The sequence below is a fragment of the Terrapene carolina genome, unplaced genomic scaffold (genome assembly GCF_002925995.2).
Source record: "Terrapene carolina triunguis isolate 2854851 unplaced genomic scaffold, T_m_triunguis-2.0 Scaffold571, whole genome shotgun sequence".
Lineage (NCBI taxonomy): Eukaryota > Metazoa > Chordata > Testudines > Emydidae > Terrapene > Terrapene triunguis.
The window spans coordinates 699247-718684 of NW_020664922.1; the positions used below are offsets into that span (position 1 = coordinate 699247).

Below are 19438 nucleotides of genomic sequence, written 5' to 3' on the forward strand. Positions count from 1 at the left end.
GAGCATGTGGGCAAGACTCACCAGCCAGACACCCAGGAAAGAATTCTCTGTAGTAACTCAGATCCCACGCCATCTAACATCCCATCGTCAGCCATTGGGCATATTTACCGCTAATAGTCAAAGATCAATTAATTGCCCAAATAAGGCGATACCATCCCCTCCATAAACGTATCAAGCTTAGTCTTGAAACCAGATATGTCTTACAGCAGTGTAGACGCAGCCTTAAATTAAGCTGACTTAATTTTGTAGCCTAGGCAGGGTGACCAGACAGCAAGGGTGAAAAATCAGGACGGGGCTGGGGGGGTAATAGCCACCTAGATAAGACAAAGCCCCAAATATTGGGACGGTCCCTATAAAATCGGGACATCTGGTCACCCTAGAACGCATCCCAGCGGAAGAGACAGGAGAGATCTATCTATGGCCATGCCTGTACTGCACTATAGGCATGGCCACAGATCTCTTCCTGTCTCTGCAGCTGGGATAAATTCACACGGCCAGATAAGTATCTTCAGTCACCCCAGCTCCCTCCCCTTGACCCTCAGGGCGAGGCCTGTTGTGTCAGAGACACACACACACCGCTTCCCTCCTCTCTGGCACCCGCCCCGAGAAACCCCAAACCGCAGGGGGAAGCCGGGCTTGCACGGGTTGCTGACAGCCAGGAACCATCGGGCCGGGACGTTTTCCCGGGGAGGCCCTTAGTGGGGCACCACCGGAGCCGATTCCTGTCCCCGAGGCTGGGCTGAGCTGCGGCTGCGGGCGCCCGGGTGAGCGGATCCCTGTCCCGGGGAAAGGGCTCGGAGCGCGCGCGCGTCTGCCCCGCTCCCCGCAGGCTGGGCCGCCCCCGGCGAGCCCCGAGCTCCTTGCCGCGGCGGGGTAAGGGGCAGCGCCGGCGGGAGGCTTTTCAGTCGCCCGGGGGCTCTGCAGGAAGGGTGGGGGTGGGAAGGGAAGGGGGCGGGTGGCTGTCTCTCCCCCGGGGGGGCAGGGTAGGTTGGGGCTGAGGCTGGGCTGGGCTGGGGGTGCATGGGGCAGAATTCATGCCAGACTATCTGTGATGCTGGAGCATTCTTTGTGTCTATCTGTCCATCCCTAGATCCTAGTGCTTCTATCTGTCTAGCACCATACACACCCCTTCATCTCTCCATCCCCCTACACACCCCTCAGTCCCTGTGTCTCTCTCCCACCCCGTACACACCCCTCTCTCTCTCCATACAACCCCTCATCTTCATACACCCCTAGGGTGACCAGACAGCAAGTATGAAAAATCAGGACAGAGTGTGCGGGGGTAATAGGTTCCCATATAAGAAAAAGCCCCGAATATCGGGACTGTCCCTATAAAATTGGGACATCTGGTCACCCTATACACCCCTCTCTCTGTCTCTCTCTCTATATATATAGCTCCAAACATCTCACTCTCAGCCCCTCACAAACCCCTTCTCTCATACACCCCCTCTCTTTCCCCATATACATCTCTTTCTTTCTTTCTCTTTCTACCTCTCTCCATCCCTAGATCTCATTATGCTGGGCTATCTGTATATCCTATCCCAATGCCACAGTCTAGCTCCTCTGACTTGGAAAATGCAGTTCATTTGACCCTGAATCAATAAAGGAAGGTACATCTGGTACGTTAAATTGAAATGAATTTGGCAATTTCTTTGGTGGCGAACAGGAAAATTGGTTGGATATTTGAGGGCTAGTCACACAATGAAAAACAAAGATTGGGCAATCATTTTTCCCCACTAATTGATGGGGGATAAATTAACCAGCTAGTTTTTTTTAGTGAATATTATCCAGCCAGATCTAATTATTATTATCATCACCATTATTTGCATTAGAGTAACAGCTAGAAGCCTCAACTGAGAATGTGGCACCATGGTACAGGACACTGTCCATGCATATAGTAAAAGAACTTACTGTCTAAAGCCTAGCCTACATACAGATTTTGTACTGATGTAACTATTGTGGTTTGTGGTGTGTGTTTTGGGTTTTTTTTACTGAAATAATTATAGCCGTATATCCTCTAGGGTAAATGAAATTATACTAGTATTAAAGTCCTTATTCTGGTGGAGCTTGTTTCCTTTCTTGTACAGCTTTCGATGGACGTTGATTTAACCTATTTTCTTCCCCACAAGCAGGATTTCCAATCCTCGAACTTCCTGTGATCACCTGGATGGAGCAAGAGGAAGAGCCGTGCATCCTGGATATCCGGGGCTCCGAGGAAAGGGAGATCCAGAGAGACACACCCACAGGTGAGGAATGAGTGACATTGGCTCAGAGATTTCCCAGGAGTGAAAAGGAAAGCTGGGATCCCAGCAAAGACACTGGGTGCCTCCCCGGTTCTGTTTTTTTCTCATCTCATCTCATTCAGTATCATCCAAGCAGGTGTCCTTGCCTCCTGGCACTCACAGCATAGGCCCCTGTATATTACTTTGCCACGGCATCCACACATTGACACAAAATCATGCTTCAAATTCCAATTTTTGTTTCACTCGTACGCTTGCAAAGAAATTCTTAAAAGCAAACCCATTATATTGATGCAGTGATGTCTACCTGACCCTGCCGACAACGTGAAACAATTGTGTGTTTGTGAATTGCCCCATTCATTGCAAAGGGGTATTGACTCTGAAACCTAACAATGGCAATTTAAATATTCAGACTGTTCACTATTTCACTGCTGATCATTTTAACAGAAACATCCAGCTAGTGTTCTTATTCCACTGTACCTGACTCCCCAAAAGCTACAGCTGCCTTTACCCACCTACCATAGCCTGCAGTCTTACTTCCCACACTGAAAAAGTGGAATTAAACAAACAACTCAGGGGGATTAAATTATTTCTTTCCATAGTTAATGCATTCTTTTTAAAACTCCATTTAAAATTAATTAAATTAAGAAAATAAATAATGAATTTTGCATGCACTGGACCGCATGGAGAAGCCTGAGCAGGGCTGAGCCGTGTGGTCTGGGCGATTTCCCTGGGATTGGTGGCAAACGCAGTGGCCAGGGGTTTGTTTGGCTAGCTCTGTCTGTGAGAGAGAGATGGAAAGCCAGCTGACAGGGACAGAAGAAGTTATATGCATGACACTGAATGGACTAGAGGAGCAGACTTGGAAGTAGTGAGCAAAGAAAGTGCCTATTGTTGTGTTTTTCCTACTGTGTTCAGGGAAACAAGCCTTTGTGTGTATTCTTTGTAAACAAAGTGGATTGAACCAAAGAATATACCTGACTCATATGATCAATTTCTTCTCCTAATGGAAACAACCTGGCAAAAGATGCATCCGATGAAGTGGATTTTAGCCCACGAAAGCTTATGCTCAAATAAATTTGTTAGTCTCTAAGGTGCCACAAGTACTCCTGTTCTTTTTGCGGATACAGACTAACACGGCTGCTACTCTGAAACCTGGCAAAATCTTGAATATTGTTTATCTGGTCAGGCCAAAGGAGCCACACTGGTGTGAAGGTGGGATGGATTTTCCAGGAGAGAAACCGAGAGTTGTATTCCTGTTAAACCAAGCTGGAACAGATAATGGAGGTGCTTGCAGAAATCAAAGATGGCTAGAAGGAATTAAAACAAGACCTAAAACAGGAGCTGGAGCCTTCTCAAAAGGAATTAAAGCAACATCTAGAGGTTTCCCAGAAAGGACTGAGAAATGACCTGCATTCGGAGATTGTATCTTTGTTGGTACAGCAGTTACAACATATTCGGGCAAATTTCAAAGCCCAGCTACAAAACATCCATTCCAGACTGGCAAGACAGATCAGTGAGGTGACCGGCAAACTGACTATCATAGACCAAAAGGTTTTCCAGGAAATAGAGGAGACCAAGGAAGTTATGGCCAGCTTGGAACATGCTAACAGAGATGAGCTACAGCAAGGACTTGAGGAGCTAAAAGATCTCCTAAAGAAGGAATTTAAAGGGTCACAGACCACCGTGGAAGTCAGTTGCCTGGATAAGGAATCAGGCCAGCCAGAGAACTTGGGTAAGACCAGACATTTGTGACCCTCAGAGAGTTTGGACTGTCTGTCCCAGTCAAGTAATACAAAAGCCCACTATCTTTGAGGGAAAGCTCCCTGGGAGGGTTATTTGGCTCAGTTTAACATCCTAGCTCCAATGAATGTCTGGGGAGACGAACTGAGAGGGGGGTCTCTAGCAGCTGACTTGAGTGGTCCAGCTCTGATGGTGTGGCAGAACTTACCCGAGAAAAGAGACTGAGTTATCCAGATTTGGTACAAGCCCTTGTTTTCCGGTTTGGGGCTAGTCATCGATCTGAGCTGGCCAGGGCATAGCTAAGGGCTAGAAGAAGAGGGAAAGAAGAAACTCCACCTGAACTGGCAAAGGACTTGCAGAGATTTGTGTTCCTGGCTTACCCAGATACCAGTGAGGCCTTCCAGGATACATTAGCAGTGGACCGATGTATAGATGCTCATCTGGACTTGGACTTGCAGATCAAGATCAGCAACAGAAGGCCAAGGATGCTCAGAGCAGGGCTGCCCGGGGGGGGGGGCAAGTGGGGTAATTTGCCCCGGGCCCCACAGGGGCCCCCACGAGAGTTTTTCGGGGCCCCTGGAGCGGGGTCCTTCACTCGCTCCGGGGGCCCCGGAAAACTCTCACGGGGCCCGGGCCCCCGGAGCTTCTTCCGCTCTGGGTCTTTGGCGGCAATTCGGCGGGGGCTCCTTCTGCTCCGGGACCCGCCGCTGAAGTGCCCTGAAGACCGGCGGCGGGGGGTCCTTTCACCCCGGGACCCGCCGCCAAAGTGCCGGGTCTTTGGTGGCAATTCGGTGGCGGGGGCCCCCTGTCGCCGAAGACCCCCAGGTCCCCTGAATCCTCTGGGCGGCCCTGGCTCAGAGAGGCTGTGGAATTTGCCACAGAACTTGAAACTTTCCTTGCAGCAGACCAGGAAGCAGCCGCTAGAGAGGAAGATGTTTCCCATGAGCTTTGTAAGTACAGCTCTGTGTCTAATGTGCCTGCTGGAACAGAGGATTCTAATCTGGTTCATGACATTTTTGAGTGTTTGGAAAAGTTGTTCAATTCAGTTTGTAAACCAATGGAAATTGGTAATAATGCAAAAATGAAGGGTAACAGTTCATTTAAATACTGGTATTTGTGAAAAAAATTATCCACTAAAAGAATTGTTATAAATTTAAGGCAAGCCGGAACTGAGCGTCACAAACACTTAGTGAAAATCCATCATCCAAACTGGGAAATGAGAAGCACCAAGATGAAGGGGGAAAGCTTGGAACTACAAGGATCAGCTCCACAGTATTTGCTAAGATCTGGGCAGTTAAACAACAATAATGGGAGTCTGAACATGTAATATGATCCTGTTACATATTCATATGAATATGTAATAAGATCTGTGAAATGCATAAGAATAATGGACATTGGCTCAGAGAGAACAGTTATTAGACCAGACGTGTTAACCATGTTACGGAATAGAGGATCTAAAACTGAACCAGCTACGTGGTCCCAAATGGAGACAGTGACTGGGGAACATGCACCAGTCCAAAAGTAGGGAAAATTGGGTTTGAAAACTGAACCTCGGGAATTTGAGCAAGAAGTTGATAGCCAATAGAGTGGAGGATCTGACAGTTGGTTTGGATTTCATTATGGCTAATTACTGTAATAAATACCAGGAAAGCTGTCTTACAGATTCATTCTGTAGAAATTCCCTTGAAAGATGTGGCCTAGGTGAAACAAATTGTTTGTAAACAACTGGTTTGCTGTGAGCAAATTGTCCTACCTTCAGGGGGTAAAACCATAATAACAGCTACATGCGGTGGTAGCTTTCCAGCAAGGGGAAGATAGGGAGTAGTGAGACCTGCTTTAACACCCAGGGGGAATTCTAGCTGCTATAGTTCTTGTGGAACTGAAGCAGGAATGGATCTCTGTTCATTTGCTGAATGTTTCAGACAAACAGCAAATAGTACAAAAAGGGACCCACAGTGGCAAAATGAGAACCTATAGATCGAGTAAATGCCGGTATAGGGAAAAAAAACTAGAGAGGCGAAAGGGGTGAAGGTGAGCTCCCAGAGGCTATGTCTATACTACCGTGGTAAGTCAACCTACGCTACACAACTCCAGCTATGTAACTTAGGTCGAGTTACTGTGGGGTCTACACCGCAGGGGGTCGATGGGAGAAAATCTCCCATCACTTGCCTTACTCTTCTCGTCGGGGGTAGAGTACAGGGATCGACTGGAGAGCGATCTGCAGTCGATTTGGCGGGTCTTTACTAGACCCGCTAAATGGACAGCCGGTGGATCGATCTCAGAGTGTTGATCCCGGCTCTAGTGTAGACCTGCCCAGAGTTTCTATTGAACTTGTTCCAATGCAGTGCTGTACATTTTAATGACTAGCAGCAGAACGGTCTAAGAGACTTTCTGGTTAGGAATCTAATTGTTCTGAGTCTACAAAGATCTAGATTGTACTGCCCTGGTCCACCACAAGGTTGACATTTAGCAGCCACCTGACCATTTACCAGAAGCAAAAAGGGAAGAGGTTTTACAAGCCACTGAAGAAATGTATCCGGAAGATATAACTGAGCCTTCAACCAGTTCTTGGGCCTCACCCATAATGCTGGTTAAGAAATAAAGACGGCAGCACCAGATTCTGCGTGGAGTATAGAAAACCACTTCAAAGGATTCATTAAATAGATGATTCCCTGAATGCGATAGCAGGTTCACTTTGGTTTTCCACAATGATTCTTAAAAGTGGCTGTTGGCAAGTGGAAGTAGGAATGGAATTCACAGCAGGCCAAGGTCTGTGGCAATTTAAAGTGATGGCTTTCAGCACCCATCTAGATTGATCCCTGGTAGGAGCCTGTCCCATCCTTTCCTTGAGTGACATTGGAGCAGAATCCAGAGTCTGGAGGGATGGATTTGAGTCCTGGTTTCCACACTTGCCTACTGTGATTTAATTCTCTTCTTCTTTCGGCAGGTGACAGGGTGGCAAGTGAGGATGAGGTGAATCCTCAGCAGGAAGTGGAGCCGTGTGGGACGGTCTCGGGGCTTGTTCCAGCCTGCCAGAGCCAGGGTGGACCAGGGAGGCTGCGTGTGAACCCTCCGAAGATGAGGCGTCGCCGGTCTGCCCACCGTGAGAGGGGATTCATCAACCTGCTGGGCATCCTGGAGCCCCGGCGCCCGGCAGATAAGCCCTACCGGTGCACAGAGTGTGAGAAGAGCTTCAGCCAGAGCTCAAATCTCATCGAGCACCAGCGGATCCACACGGGCGAGCGCCCCTTCACCTGCAGCGAGTGCGAGAAGAGCTTCAGCCGCAGCTCCACCCTCATCGAGCACCAGCGCACGCACACGGGCGAGAAGCCCTACACCTGCCCCGAGTGCCAGCGCAGCTTCAGCCGCAGCTCCACCCTGACCGAGCACCAGCGCACCCACACCGGGGAGACCCCTTTCCACTGCCCCGAGTGCGGCAAGAGCTTCAGCCGCACCTCCAACCTGGTGAAGCACCTGCGCACCCACACGGGCGAGAAACCCTACGGCTGCAGGGAGTGCGGCAAGCGCTTCAGCCTCAGCTCCAACCTCATCAAGCACGAGCGCACCCACACCGGGGAGAAGCCCTTTGCCTGCGGGGAGTGTGGCAAGCGCTTCAAGAAGAAGACCCACCTGGTGTCCCACCACCGCACCCACACTGGGGAGCGGCCCTACGAGTGCACGGAGTGCGGCAAGCGCTTCAGCCAGAGCTCCACCCTCATCGAGCACCAGCGCATCCACACTGGCGAGAAGCCTTTCCGCTGCCCCGACTGCGGGAAGTGCTTCTGCGTCAGCTCCAACCTCATCAAGCACCAACGCATCCACACCGGGGAGAAGCCCTACGGCTGCAGCGCCTGTGGGAAGAGCTTCCGCTACAAGCCCCAGTTCACCCGCCACCAGAAGCTGCACCAGGGGGACGGGGAGGAGCCAGTGGCCGTCCTGACCCTGGGACCGTGGGCTGCGGCAGCCCCGCTCATACAGATCACGGAGACTGTTTAAAGCGGGCAAGCTCCCACCCCGGGGATGAGGGGGATCAGGGACTAGAGTCAGCGTGTGGTTGAGCTCTGTTAGGCCGAGCGCAGAGCTGGAATTGACGTGTGTTTCTCCAAGCTGTTTGGCCCAGCTCTGATTCACTTGCAGCTGGAGTTTCTCTGATTCCTGTTTTAAGAATATGGGAATTCCTGATGGGCTCGTCTAGCTCCGCATTCTTCCCCCAACACTCCCTGCCACTCCAGTGCAAACCGACGTGGTATTCCTCCTCCTGCTTCGCTACATCTAACCCTGTATCCCCACTCCTTGCTATTCCACATCAGACTAATGGGCCCATCTAACCTGATACGCCTTCTTCCCTGCTTCCCCAGATCAGATCAATAGGTCTGTCTAGTCAGTATCATCCTCCTTTCCCGGTGGATCAAAATATCTGAAAGTTTCCCATTCAGCTCCCTGCTGCCCCAGGTCAGCCCAATGGGACTGTCTAGCCCAATATCCCCGCACTCCTTGCCATGTTGGATCAGACTAATGGGCCCATCTAGCCCAATATCTCCCACGCCCATCCCTGCAGCACCAGTTCAGACTAATGGTCCATCTGGTCCAGTATCCTACCTCCAAGAGTGGCCAATGCTAGATGCTGCAAAGAAAATGTTGAATGCACTTCACTGTGCTGTGTACCATTGAGGGAGAAAGCAGTTCCTTCCGGACTGCAACTGGCTCTCGGCTTCCATGATGGATCATGAGGGTCAAATGTCCTTGACATTTCAGTGTTTATCCTGTCCATTGTCACTGCAGGTGCTATTCTTATTCCTACAAACATCAAATCCTTTTTTTTTTTTAATGATTTAGTGAGATACTTGCCTCCATAATATCCTGCTGCAGGGAATTCCACAGGTTAACAATGTCACTTTCTATTGCCATTCCCTGTCAATACAGCGGAGGAAATCCCGCAAAGCAGGCTAAGTCCTTTGGAAGGCTGTTGTTTCTTAGGTCTTGACTACAATTAGTTTGCGGTAGCAGGATGTCAGTCTACTTTGTGCTAGCCTGCCACTGACTAGCTGTCCCTGTGGACCTTACTGACACGTATTAATAGTTCATTAATGCACTTTGATCTAGTTCAATTTCAAAGAAGACTTTCTGCCAACATTTAGTCTGCAGCAAGCTAGTGTGGAGTCGATTCACAACCCAGCTTGCCACAAACTAAATGTTCGTGTAGACAAACCCTTAGACTGTGGACAGCAAGTCCTTGAGCTGGCAGCCTCTGCTCTTACAGGATCTGGACAGGCATCTGAGGCCTAATGCCACTGCAAACGGAGCAAATGTCTGGAAGATCAGAGATTGAGTGGAAACCCCCCCCCCGGTGAAATGGACATTCTAGTTATTGCAAGAGGTGGGGACCTTGAGTAGGTAGCATGGCCTGAAGCCATCAGCATTTGATGGTGTAGGAGTCCCTTACATGGAACGAGTTGATTGGGTCTCAGTCTTGTTCTTAGCAGGTTGGGTGTGTCTGCCACAAAATCGCCATGACATTGGCACTAAGTAGCTCCGTTGTTGGCAGTAAGGCTGAAGCCTGAAAAGGGGCCGAATTCACCTTTGCCCCTTATGGAGGCAGTATCGTAATATGAGGCACAAAGGCGTTGTGTGTCCCTGTGCTACCCAGTCGGGGGGATATGCCAAGAGCTCCGGTCTGGTGCCCTTCATTTCGTCTTGTTTCATCCAGACCTGGGGCAGGAGCAGGATGTGGCCACGGCTCACAAAGCTGTGGGGAGCGAGGCAGAGGTGCCAGAGGGCAGAAGGAGCGTTTCAGATTCCAGCTCGGACTGGGATCCCCAGGAGCTCAGGAGAGGCCAGGAGACTCATGGCTTCTCCTAGGAAATTGGATGGAGTGATTTGTTAAGACAAGTGTCCTCTTGTCTTCTAGACATCAGCCATTGGGGGAAATAAACCATCTTCCTGTCTCAGATGATTAGACTAGATGACCCTTGTGGTCCCTTCCAACCCTGTGGTTCTGTGAGTCTATTTTTTTGGACAAACCCACAGGCACCTGCCAAGATGGAGCAAGTAGAAAGGCTTTTGCCTGTACACTGCACTGGTTCTGTCCCCCACCAAGGCTAAGAACATGGTGCATGACTGGGCAGAGGATGCTGATGCTGTGTGAGAGCCAAGGGAGCCTGTGAACTATGGGGAGATGGATTTGATCTGGACAGATGTCTCTCTATTTTCTTTTTTTTTTTACTGTAAAGCTTGGGAATTAATCTCTATTTGAATGGGGGGAAGAGTTGTAGTGGGGAGTGCCTGAATGTTGAGGTCACCTAATGGCTCTCTTCAGCGACTGCAGAATCTCAGTTGCCTCCTGGACCTTCAGCCTGTAGGTCACTAATGCAAATCAGCCTAGGACAGTTGCAGTTAGCATTCCGGTGACCCCTTGTATGAAACGAGTCTGTTGAGCCTCAGTCTGCTTCCCAGCAGGCGAGCATCCACATCCCTTAATCACCAGCACTAATCCTTAGCTGAGGCTGAGGACTAAATGGACCACAGGGACTGAGCTCCCTTCTTGTTCTCCGCCCCCAAGACATCCCTTCAAGGCAGGGTTGAACCCGTTCTGGGAGTACACAGAGGATCCAGTCTCCAGGTCAGGGTGAGGCACAGCGGGAGGGGCACAGGGTGCGTGTATTGGGCAAGCTCCATCTCACACTTCCCAGGCTCCTATGAACGTGCCTAGAGAATCCGGTCTCCCAGGGCACCTTTCCCTGGGATTAAATTCACACCCAAATATAAACTCAATATTATTTTTAATAAAGCAAAATGTAAACTAGGGATAATTCAAAGAGGTTGCTTCTGACAGGAGTTAGCCCTGTGATTCTGGAGTGATGATCGCGTAGGTAGGTAGGTAGACAGGAGGTGACTCTTAGTGTAGGCTTTACTGTATATGGTTGCAAACCCCCGTATTAAGAGGGATTACTATATTAGACTCTTAATGGTTATAAAGACAGCATTCTTAGGCGCTTGATTGTGGTGTTACATTGCCATATAGACTAGTTCTTATGTGTTTTTACAGCCCTACTTTGAGATAATGTTACAGCTGAGATTTTAATTCTCACACAAAAGCCAGGTTGAAATTCAAAGCAAAGCTTTTGATCCTGAGTATTAACTCTACTCATTATGAATAGACACTAGAATAGGGTCCTTCCATTAATATGATGGAAAAGAGGGGTGGTCTTAGCAGAGGACTGGATATCACGATTCCTGGGTTCTGATCTCAGCTCGATGAGAGGAGTGGGATCTAGTGGTTACAGTGTGAGGGGAAGGAGGGAGAATTGGAAATCAGGATCCCTGGATTCTATTTCTAGCTCTGGGAAGGGAATAGAGTCTGGTGGTTAGAGCTAGGGGTAGCAGGATCAAGATTCCTATGTTGTATTTCCAGTTCTGTTACTGACTTGCAGTGTGACTTCAGAGGACATATCTCAGCTGAGTTATTCCTGATTTACACCTGTGTAAGTGAGAGCAGAATCAGACGCAGAGACCTTGCGATTTGATCCATGCAATGCACAGTTCTTTCTATTTCGTTCTCAAAACACAGGAACATCCAGTTCCTCACTAAATATTCTGGGTAGTACAGTCCAACACGCATTTCCTAAACTAAAGAGTACTGTAAATAGACCTATGATTAGAGGACATTCCAAACACTAGATGGACAAATTGCTACATTACTTAGGGTCCATAGGCAGTGACTCAAATGGCAACCTGATATTAAAGCGGGGAAACATTGCATATCCATTGTGGTAATGATTTAGCACATACTGTCCTTTAGCAGGATGCCATGGGAAATGACCCAGTGTTGAGTGATTATGTAATAAAGGATCATATTGTTTAATTTGATAAATAGGGGGCTCTTACCTGACCACATCAGTCTGGGTCATTCTGTCCAGTTCTGTTTTGTAAATGTAAATGTAACAGATTTTCTTTTTGTGAATTTTAATGTAAACTATGCTGACTTCTTGTTGGCTAGCCAGATTGCACATGCAGTACTGCCAACCCTAAGTGTTCAAAGTCCATGAATCAGTGTCCTCCATCCCCCAAAAGATAGGCTTAAAAACTCATGACTTTTTTAAAACACGAGAAATTTGTGGTTCTTTTTCTTTGCCTTCTTTGAGCCTTTAGAGGCCACCTTTTCACACTTTTCTCTGTAACCACAAGGGCTAGAAACTTATTTTTTGGAATGAAGCCTGAGATTTTTTACATAGATAAGTTCAGGAGTTGAGATGCTAAGAAAAACAACAAGTATTGTGTGACTTGTGATAAAGTCACAAGAGCTGACAACACTACATCCATGAAACATCCACTATATGAATCAATCTAACTCCAAAACCACTTGAGATGCTTATGATAACACAGGAGATTTAGCTTTAACTGTCAATACTACTAGGGCTAATCTCTCTGTGCATCGGACTCCTATGTCAGAGATGCTCATTAAATCAATCGTTTTGTGTTGGCAGACATAACTCAGGTTCTCCGCTCTTGTGTCTCTGGTTGTTTTGTACTGACCGTATTCCTGCTTAACTGCTGCTGTTTTCTTTCTTTCTTGTAAAACATCAGTAGACTGTCACCGAAAATAAATGTGAAAGTCCCTGAAATGTCAGCTTTGTCTTGCAGTGCGCTGTGAAAGTGGTGCACCCTGGGAGAGTGGTGCCTAGTGATTAGAGCTGCGGTGAGTCTGGAGTCCTGGGTTCTGTTCTCAGCTCTGGGAAAGGAGTGGGTTCTGGTGGGTTAGAGCCGGGACTCCTGGGTTCTATCCCCAGCTCTGGGAGGGAAGTGGACTCTGGTGGGTTAGAGCAGTGGGGGGGCTGGGAGCCAGGACTCCTGGGTTCTTTCCCCAGCTCTGGGAGGGAAGTGGACTCTGGTGGGTTAGAGCAGGGTGGGGGCTGGGAGCCAGGACTCCTGGGTTCTATCCCCAGCTCTGGGAGGGAAGTGGACTCTGGTGGGTTAGAGCAGGGTGGGGGCTGGGAGCCAGGACTCCTGGGTTCTTTCCCCAGCTCTGGGAGGGAAGTGGACTCTGGTGGGTTAGAGCAGGGTGGGGGCTGGGAGCCAGGACTCCTGGGTTCTATCCCCAGCTCTGGGAGGGAAGCGGACTCTGGGGGGTTAGAGCGGGGGGCTGGGAGCCAGGACTCCAGCCTGGGTTCTCGTCCCAGCTCTGGGAGGGGAGTGGGGTCTCACAACTAAAGAAGGGGGGAGCTAGGATACATGGTTAGATAAATGTCTATCAGGGATGGTCTAGACAGTATTTGGTCCTGCCATGCGGGCAGGGGACTGGACTCGATGACCTCTCGAGGTCCCTTCCAGTCCTAGAATCTATGAGTTCCCCTGCCAGCTTTGGGAGGTGGTGATAAGGGGCAGATCATGCTGTGAAGGGTAACAGAGAGGAGGGAACACTGGGGGGGGGGGTTAAGAGAGAATGGTGCATGCTGGGATACTAGATGACAATGGGGCAACAGCTCATCTTTATTAATAACAGTGTATCCTGCAGGAACCAAAAGCAGTGAGGCCCTCTAGGCCTGTCTGTCTCCCTTGGTCTCCTAGCAACAGCTGCTCCCCCCCTTCCCCTTCATCACGTGACCCGGGGCCGATGACATCATCACCGGGTTCCCCCTGGAATGCTGGGCTGAGCCGATGGACCGGTCTCTGCAGGGAGCCCCGGCTGGAGCCTGGTCCCGCCCGCTGAGCGGGATTCCCAGCGCCTGCCCCGGTCGCCCACATGGAGCGCGGGGCCGAGCCGCGGGGCCCGGCTGGGCGGGGCGCTGCCGAAAGGGAGCTCCCAGGTGATGGATCAGTGACACCGGCTCGCAGGGTCCGGGGGAGGAGGGAACAGCTGGGACCCCAGCAGGGCTTCCCCCTTCCCCTTTGTCTGGCTCAGGACCTGATGGTAGGCTCCTGCCTGTCCTGAGGACCCCCATTCCCCGCCCCCCCCCAGGGCTCAGATGGGATGTTGGGGCAGAACCAGCCTCTCCGCTCGGGGGAAAGGTCTGTCAAGGATTCGGTCCCTGTTGATTAGGGTCTTTTACATCCTTTGCCATCCCCTTTCTCCCTGCTGCAGGGTAGGAATGCCTTTCCCCAGCCGCTGAGCAGGTTACGTAGATCATCCTCCAATCGAGGGATCACCGATGGTGATGATTTATTAGGTGTATTACGATAGCCTCTATGAGCCCAATCATGGGTCAGGGTCCCCCTGTGCAAGGTGCAGTACATTATGTAGTAGGTGTATTACAGTAGGGCTCAGCAGCCATTGTGCTGGATGCTGTAAAGACACGGAGCAAACAGAGAGTACCTGCCCCAAAGAGTTGACAATCCAGCGCTTTGCTGGCCGTCAGAAGATGTAATCATAGTGGTCCCTTCTATCCTGATAATTTATTAATCCGTCTTCTCCTGGCAGCTGTCGGGACAACAAGTAAAGCAGAGCCACGTGGGACGTCCTCCAGTGTCCGTGTCCCGGGAAACGAGCCGAGAGACCCTCCAAGGAGGAGACGGATTAAACACGCTTGCTCCGAGCCGGGCTTCATCAACCTTCTGGGCATCCTGGAACCTCCCCGCCCTGCCGCCCGGCGGCCAGTGGACAAGCCCTACCGGTGCACGGAGTGCGAGAAGAGCTTCGGCCAGAGCTCGGTGCTGATCGAGCACATGCGGATCCACACGGGCGAGCGTCCCTTCGTCTGCGGCCAGTGTGGCAAGCGCTTCAGCCAGAGCTCCACCCTGCTGGGCCACCAGCGCACGCACACGGGCGAGAAGCCCTACACCTGCCCCGAGTGCCAGCGCAGCTTCAGCCGCAGCTCCGCCCTGACCGAGCACCAGCGCACCCACACCGGGGAGACCCCTTTCCACTGCCCCGAGTGCGGCAAGAGCTTCAGCCGCACCTCCAACCTGGTGAAGCACCTGCGCACCCACACGGGCGAGAAACCCTACGGCTGCAGGGAGTGCGGCAAGCGCTTCAGCCTCAGCTCCAACCTCATCAAGCACGAGCGCACCCACACCGGGGAGAAGCCCTTTGCCTGCGGGGAGTGCGGCAAGCGCTTCAAGAAGAAGACCCACCTGGTGTCCCACCACCGCACCCACACTGGGGAGCGGCCCTACGAGTGCACAGAGTGCGGCAAGCGCTTCAGCCAGAGCTCCACCCTCATCGAGCACCAGCGCATCCACACTGGCGAGAAGCCTTTCCGCTGCTCCGACTGCGGGCGCGGCTTCTACGTCAACTCCAAGCTGGTCAAACACCGGCGCATCCACACCGGGGAGAAGCCCTACGGCTGCAGCGCCTGTGGGAAGAGCTTCCGCTACAAGCAGCAGTTCACTCGCCACCAGCAGCTGCACCAGGGGGAGGAGCCGGTGGCTGTCCTGACCCTGGGTGGGGTCAACGTCCTCCTGACTTAAAGTACGTGAATTCCTTGGGCCTCCTGTCTTGGAGCACGAGAATTCTTTATCCAGATTTCCTGCAGCTCCGGAAGTGGGGTCTAGTGTGGGGGGGTGGAGGGGAGGCTGAGAGTCAGGACTGCTGGGTTCAATCCCTGGCTCTGGAAGGGGAGTGGAATTTAGTGGTTAGAGCAGGTGGGGGCAGGACTCCTGGGTTCTCTTCCTGGATCTGGGAGGGGATTGAGGTCTGGGGGTAGAGCAGGTGGGCTGGCAGTCAGGACTCCTGGGTTCTACCTAGAGTTCTTGGGGGTGGGGGGAGTGGGGTCTAGTGGGTTAGTGCCAGGCGGGGCCGCCAAGAGTCAGCACTAATGAATTCCGTTCCCAGCTGTGATTGAGTATTTGGGAATTTGTGTGGGGGAAGGAGGTTGGGAGTAGCTGAAAACTGATGTTATGGTGAGCCTTGGTTTAAGCTACCAGGACATCACCAGAGCTAACCTCCAGGTTAGTGGTTCAAATCTAGCTGAGGCAAGGTGCTCCCAGCCTGAGAGATACTAATTCAGTGTGTTGGAACCCTTCCCACAGCAAAACTGCCCTGGGATTCCCCTCCCATCTAGGGCATGGTGGTCACACACCTGTTCATGACTCCCCTGGTGGGGTCAGAGCTCCCGGGCTGGGAGCCTACACACTAGTTATTGTCACACTAAATAAAAGATCTTTAGAGTAGGCTTCACTTTATACAGTTGAGAACCCTTCCATTATAGTGACTAACAGACTGTAGACTCTCAACAGTTCCAAAGGCAGTGTTCTCGGTCTCTTGGCTGTGTTATATCGGTTTGTATGCGCTCGTTGTGTGTTTGTGTGTATTGGTAAAATACCAACCCTGCACTGATAGCGTGCTGAGCTTGAGACGTATAAGTAGTTGCAGGAAGGTGAGGGGGGAATTAAAGTCTAAACTTCCCACCTCAGTATTAACCTCATTGCACCAAGTCATTGTAACAGGGTCCATCCATTGCAGCAGAAGAGAGGAGGAGTCTAAGGGCTTATCTGCATTGGCAAATTGACTGCAGTAGCTCCCTATGTGGGTTCTTTGTTCTGAGGCTAGGTCTACACTACAGCGGGGTTCCGACCTAAGATACGCAACTTCAGCTACGTGAATACCGTAGCTGAAGTTGCGTATTTTAGGTCGGCTTACCTGGCGGTGAGGACGGGGGAAAGCCGACCGCTGCCGCGCTGCCGCCGACTCCGCTGCCGCCTCTTGCCGAGGTGGATTTCCGGAGTCGACGGCAGAGCGATCAGGGATCGATTTTACCGCGTCCTCACGAGACGCGGTAAGTCGATCCCCGATAAACCGATTGCTACCCGCCGGATCGGCAGGTAGTGAAGACGTAGCCTGAGAGAAGAGGGATTTGATTCTAGAGTAAGGGCATGCTACACTTGCAGATGTAGAGCGCTTTGAGTTAAACCAGCCTTCGGCGAGCGCAGTAGGGAAAGCGCTGCAGTCTGTCCACACTGACAGCTTCAAGCACACCGGCGGGGTCACATTTGCGGCACTTGCAGCGGCACTGGGAGCGGTGCATTATGGGCAGCTATCCCAGCATGCAAGTGACTGCAACGTGCTTTTCAAATGGTGGGGGTGGAGTGGAGTGTGACAGGGAGTGTGTTGTGTGTATGTGGGGGGCGAGAGAGTGGGGTTTTGGGAGGCTGAGAGTATGTCAGCATGTTGTCTTGTAAGTTCAGACAGTAGCAGACCCCTCTTTCCCCCCGCCTCTCTCTCTCACAGCATTCCACAGTAATGGGTGCTTTGTCTCGGAGCAGATAAGCAGCCGGCTGTCAGAAACGGAGCTTTGAAAGGGCATATCTGCATTCCTGCAGTGATTCCAAAACAATGCCAAGAGTGGCCACTTGACTTAAGGGGATTATGGGGTGTTTCCGGAGGCCGATCAGAGCGCAGTAATGCAACACCCCGTTCACACTGTCGCCCGGGCGTTGTAGCCAAGGCACATCAAACATTACTCCACTCACCGAGGTGGAGTACCAGGAGCGCTCTAGCTGCGGAGTCAGAGCGCTCTACGTGCCTTGCCAGTGTGGACGGGTAATGAGCTAGGGCGCCCGGGGCTGCTTTAATGCGCTCTAACTCGCAAGTGTAGCCAAGTCCTAAGTGGTTCACTTCAGAAGCTCACTAATTATTCCAGAATAGAGTGGCCACCTGGGGAGCTTATTCCACATAGATTCTGGTCAGTTTCCCCATATAGACAAGCCTTAAAAGGAGAATTGAGAGCCAGTATTCCTGGTGTCTCTTCTCCTCTAAGGGTGGAGTGTGTGGTCTAGTTAGAGTCGAGAGGACTGGGAGTCAGGACACCTGGATTCTATTTCTGTCTCTGCTGCTGACCATACGGGGGCAAGTAATTTCCTCACTCTCAGTTTCCCCACTCTTAAATAGGGTGATAACACTACTGAGCTGAGTTTTTATTAGTTAATATTTATAAGCGCGATATAAGTATTAGTACTGTAAGTAGACCTACCACTAGAGGGCATTCAGTACACTCTGTGGATGAATTATGATGTTATTTAGGGTCAATAGACAGTGACTCAAATTACTACCTCCTTGCATCTGAGGCTATGATGGAAAAAAGATGCATATCCCTGGTGTTACGTACTGTCCGGTGTTGTTTGGCCGAGTGCTATGCTCAAATGGGCCATTGTTGAGTGGTCACGTAGTAAAGGATCATATTGTTTATTCTAGTAATACTGGGCTATAGTCTTGGATCGTCCTAATTCTGTTTTGTGAATTTCAGCCTAGTGGGTTTTAGTTTTGTGAATTTAAATGTAACCCAAACAGATGTTCTGGTCATTGGCCAAACTATACCCATAGCTGTTGGCAACACAAATCAAAGGCCTAAAGACAGTGCTTGTAAGAGATTCACTTTAGCTAGTTCTGATATACTGTTTGCTGGTCCATGAATAGAAACCAACAATTTTATACACATACTTGAGTCATTATGTTGGAATAAAGTTTCATTGTGTCATGTTTGGAGGGGGAAGGAACCTAGATTCTCTCCTCCCTATCTGTGGTTTTCTTGTATTGACTGTACTCCTGGTTAACTGATAATGTTTTCTTTGACGTAAAACCTCAATAAATCATATATATTTCAAAATCCTTATCAGATTGGCAGTGTGTTTTATAGGCACCTTGGGAGGGGAAGTGGGTTGCAGCACGGGAGGCTGGGAACCTGGACTTATGGGTTATCTATCCCAGCTCTGAGAGGGGAGTGGGTTAGAGCGGGGGGGAGGGGAGCTAGGACTCCTGGGTTCTATGCAGGGGGATGGGGTGATAGTGAGGGGCGCAGGCTGGGCGATGGGGAGTGGTGCATGCTGGGACACGGAGGGGCACTGGGACAAGGAGCAATTCATGCTGGGATACTAGGGTGACCAGGTGTCCGGTTTTCGACCTGAACGCCCAGTCGAAAAGGGACCCTGGTGGCTCTGGTCAGCACCGCCAACTGGGCCGTTAAAAGTCCGGTCGGCGGTGCTGTGGAGCTAAGGCAGGCTAGTCCCTACCTGTCCTGGCAGCGTGCTGCACCCCGGAAGCAGCCAGCAGGTCCGGCACCTAGGCCGGGGAGGGCCACGGGGCTCTGCGCGCTGCCCCTGCCCCGAGCACCAGCTCCACACTCCCACTGGCTGGGAACCACAGCCAATGGGATCGGGGGGGGGGAGGGGGATGCCTGCAGGTGAGAGCCATGTGGCACAGAGCCGACTGCCAAGCCTCCCCTTAGGAGCCGAACCTGCCGGCTGCTTCCAGGGCGCAGCGCGGTCAGCAGTGCCAGGACAAGCAGGAAGCCTGCCTTAGCCCCCCCCGCTGCACTGCTGACCAGCAGCTGCCGCAGGTAAGCCTGCACCCCAACCACACGCACCAACCCTGTGTCCCCCCAAACTCCTTATTCCCGGCCCCACGCCAGAGCCCACATCCCCAGACGGAGCTCTCACCCCCTCCCGCACCCCAATCCCCTGCCCCAGCCTGGAACCCTATCCCGCACCCCTCATTTCCAGCCCCACCCCGGAGCTCTCACCCCTTC

The 19438-nt window shown here is 51.2% G+C and overlaps 1 protein-coding gene across 5 annotated transcripts; it reads left to right on the forward strand.

The window, feature by feature from the left end:
• The first annotated feature begins 610 nt into the window (after positions 1 to 610).
• On the forward strand, positions 611 to 15464 carry LOC112111252 (gastrula zinc finger protein XlCGF52.1-like). 5 transcript variants are annotated; one of them, XM_026659110.2, is made up of 4 exons: positions 772 to 873; positions 2133 to 2246; positions 6931 to 7910; positions 14583 to 15464. In XM_026659110.2, the coding sequence occupies exons 2-4, from the start codon at positions 2168 to 2170 to the stop codon at positions 15384 to 15386; spliced, it is 1863 nt and encodes a 620-aa protein (XP_026514895.1). In that variant the 5' UTR covers positions 772 to 873; positions 2133 to 2167; the 3' UTR covers positions 15387 to 15464. The 5 variants fall into 5 exon arrangements, with proteins under 5 accessions (XP_029769160.1, XP_029769161.1, XP_026514895.1 ...); XM_029913300.1 differs by lacking the exons at positions 772 to 873; positions 14583 to 15464 and adding an exon at positions 611 to 764 and having other exon boundaries at positions 2130 to 2246; positions 6931 to 8062; XM_029913301.1 differs by lacking the exons at positions 772 to 873; positions 14583 to 15464 and adding an exon at positions 611 to 764 and having other exon boundaries at positions 6931 to 8062.
• Positions 15465 to 19438: the final 3974 nt, after the last annotated feature.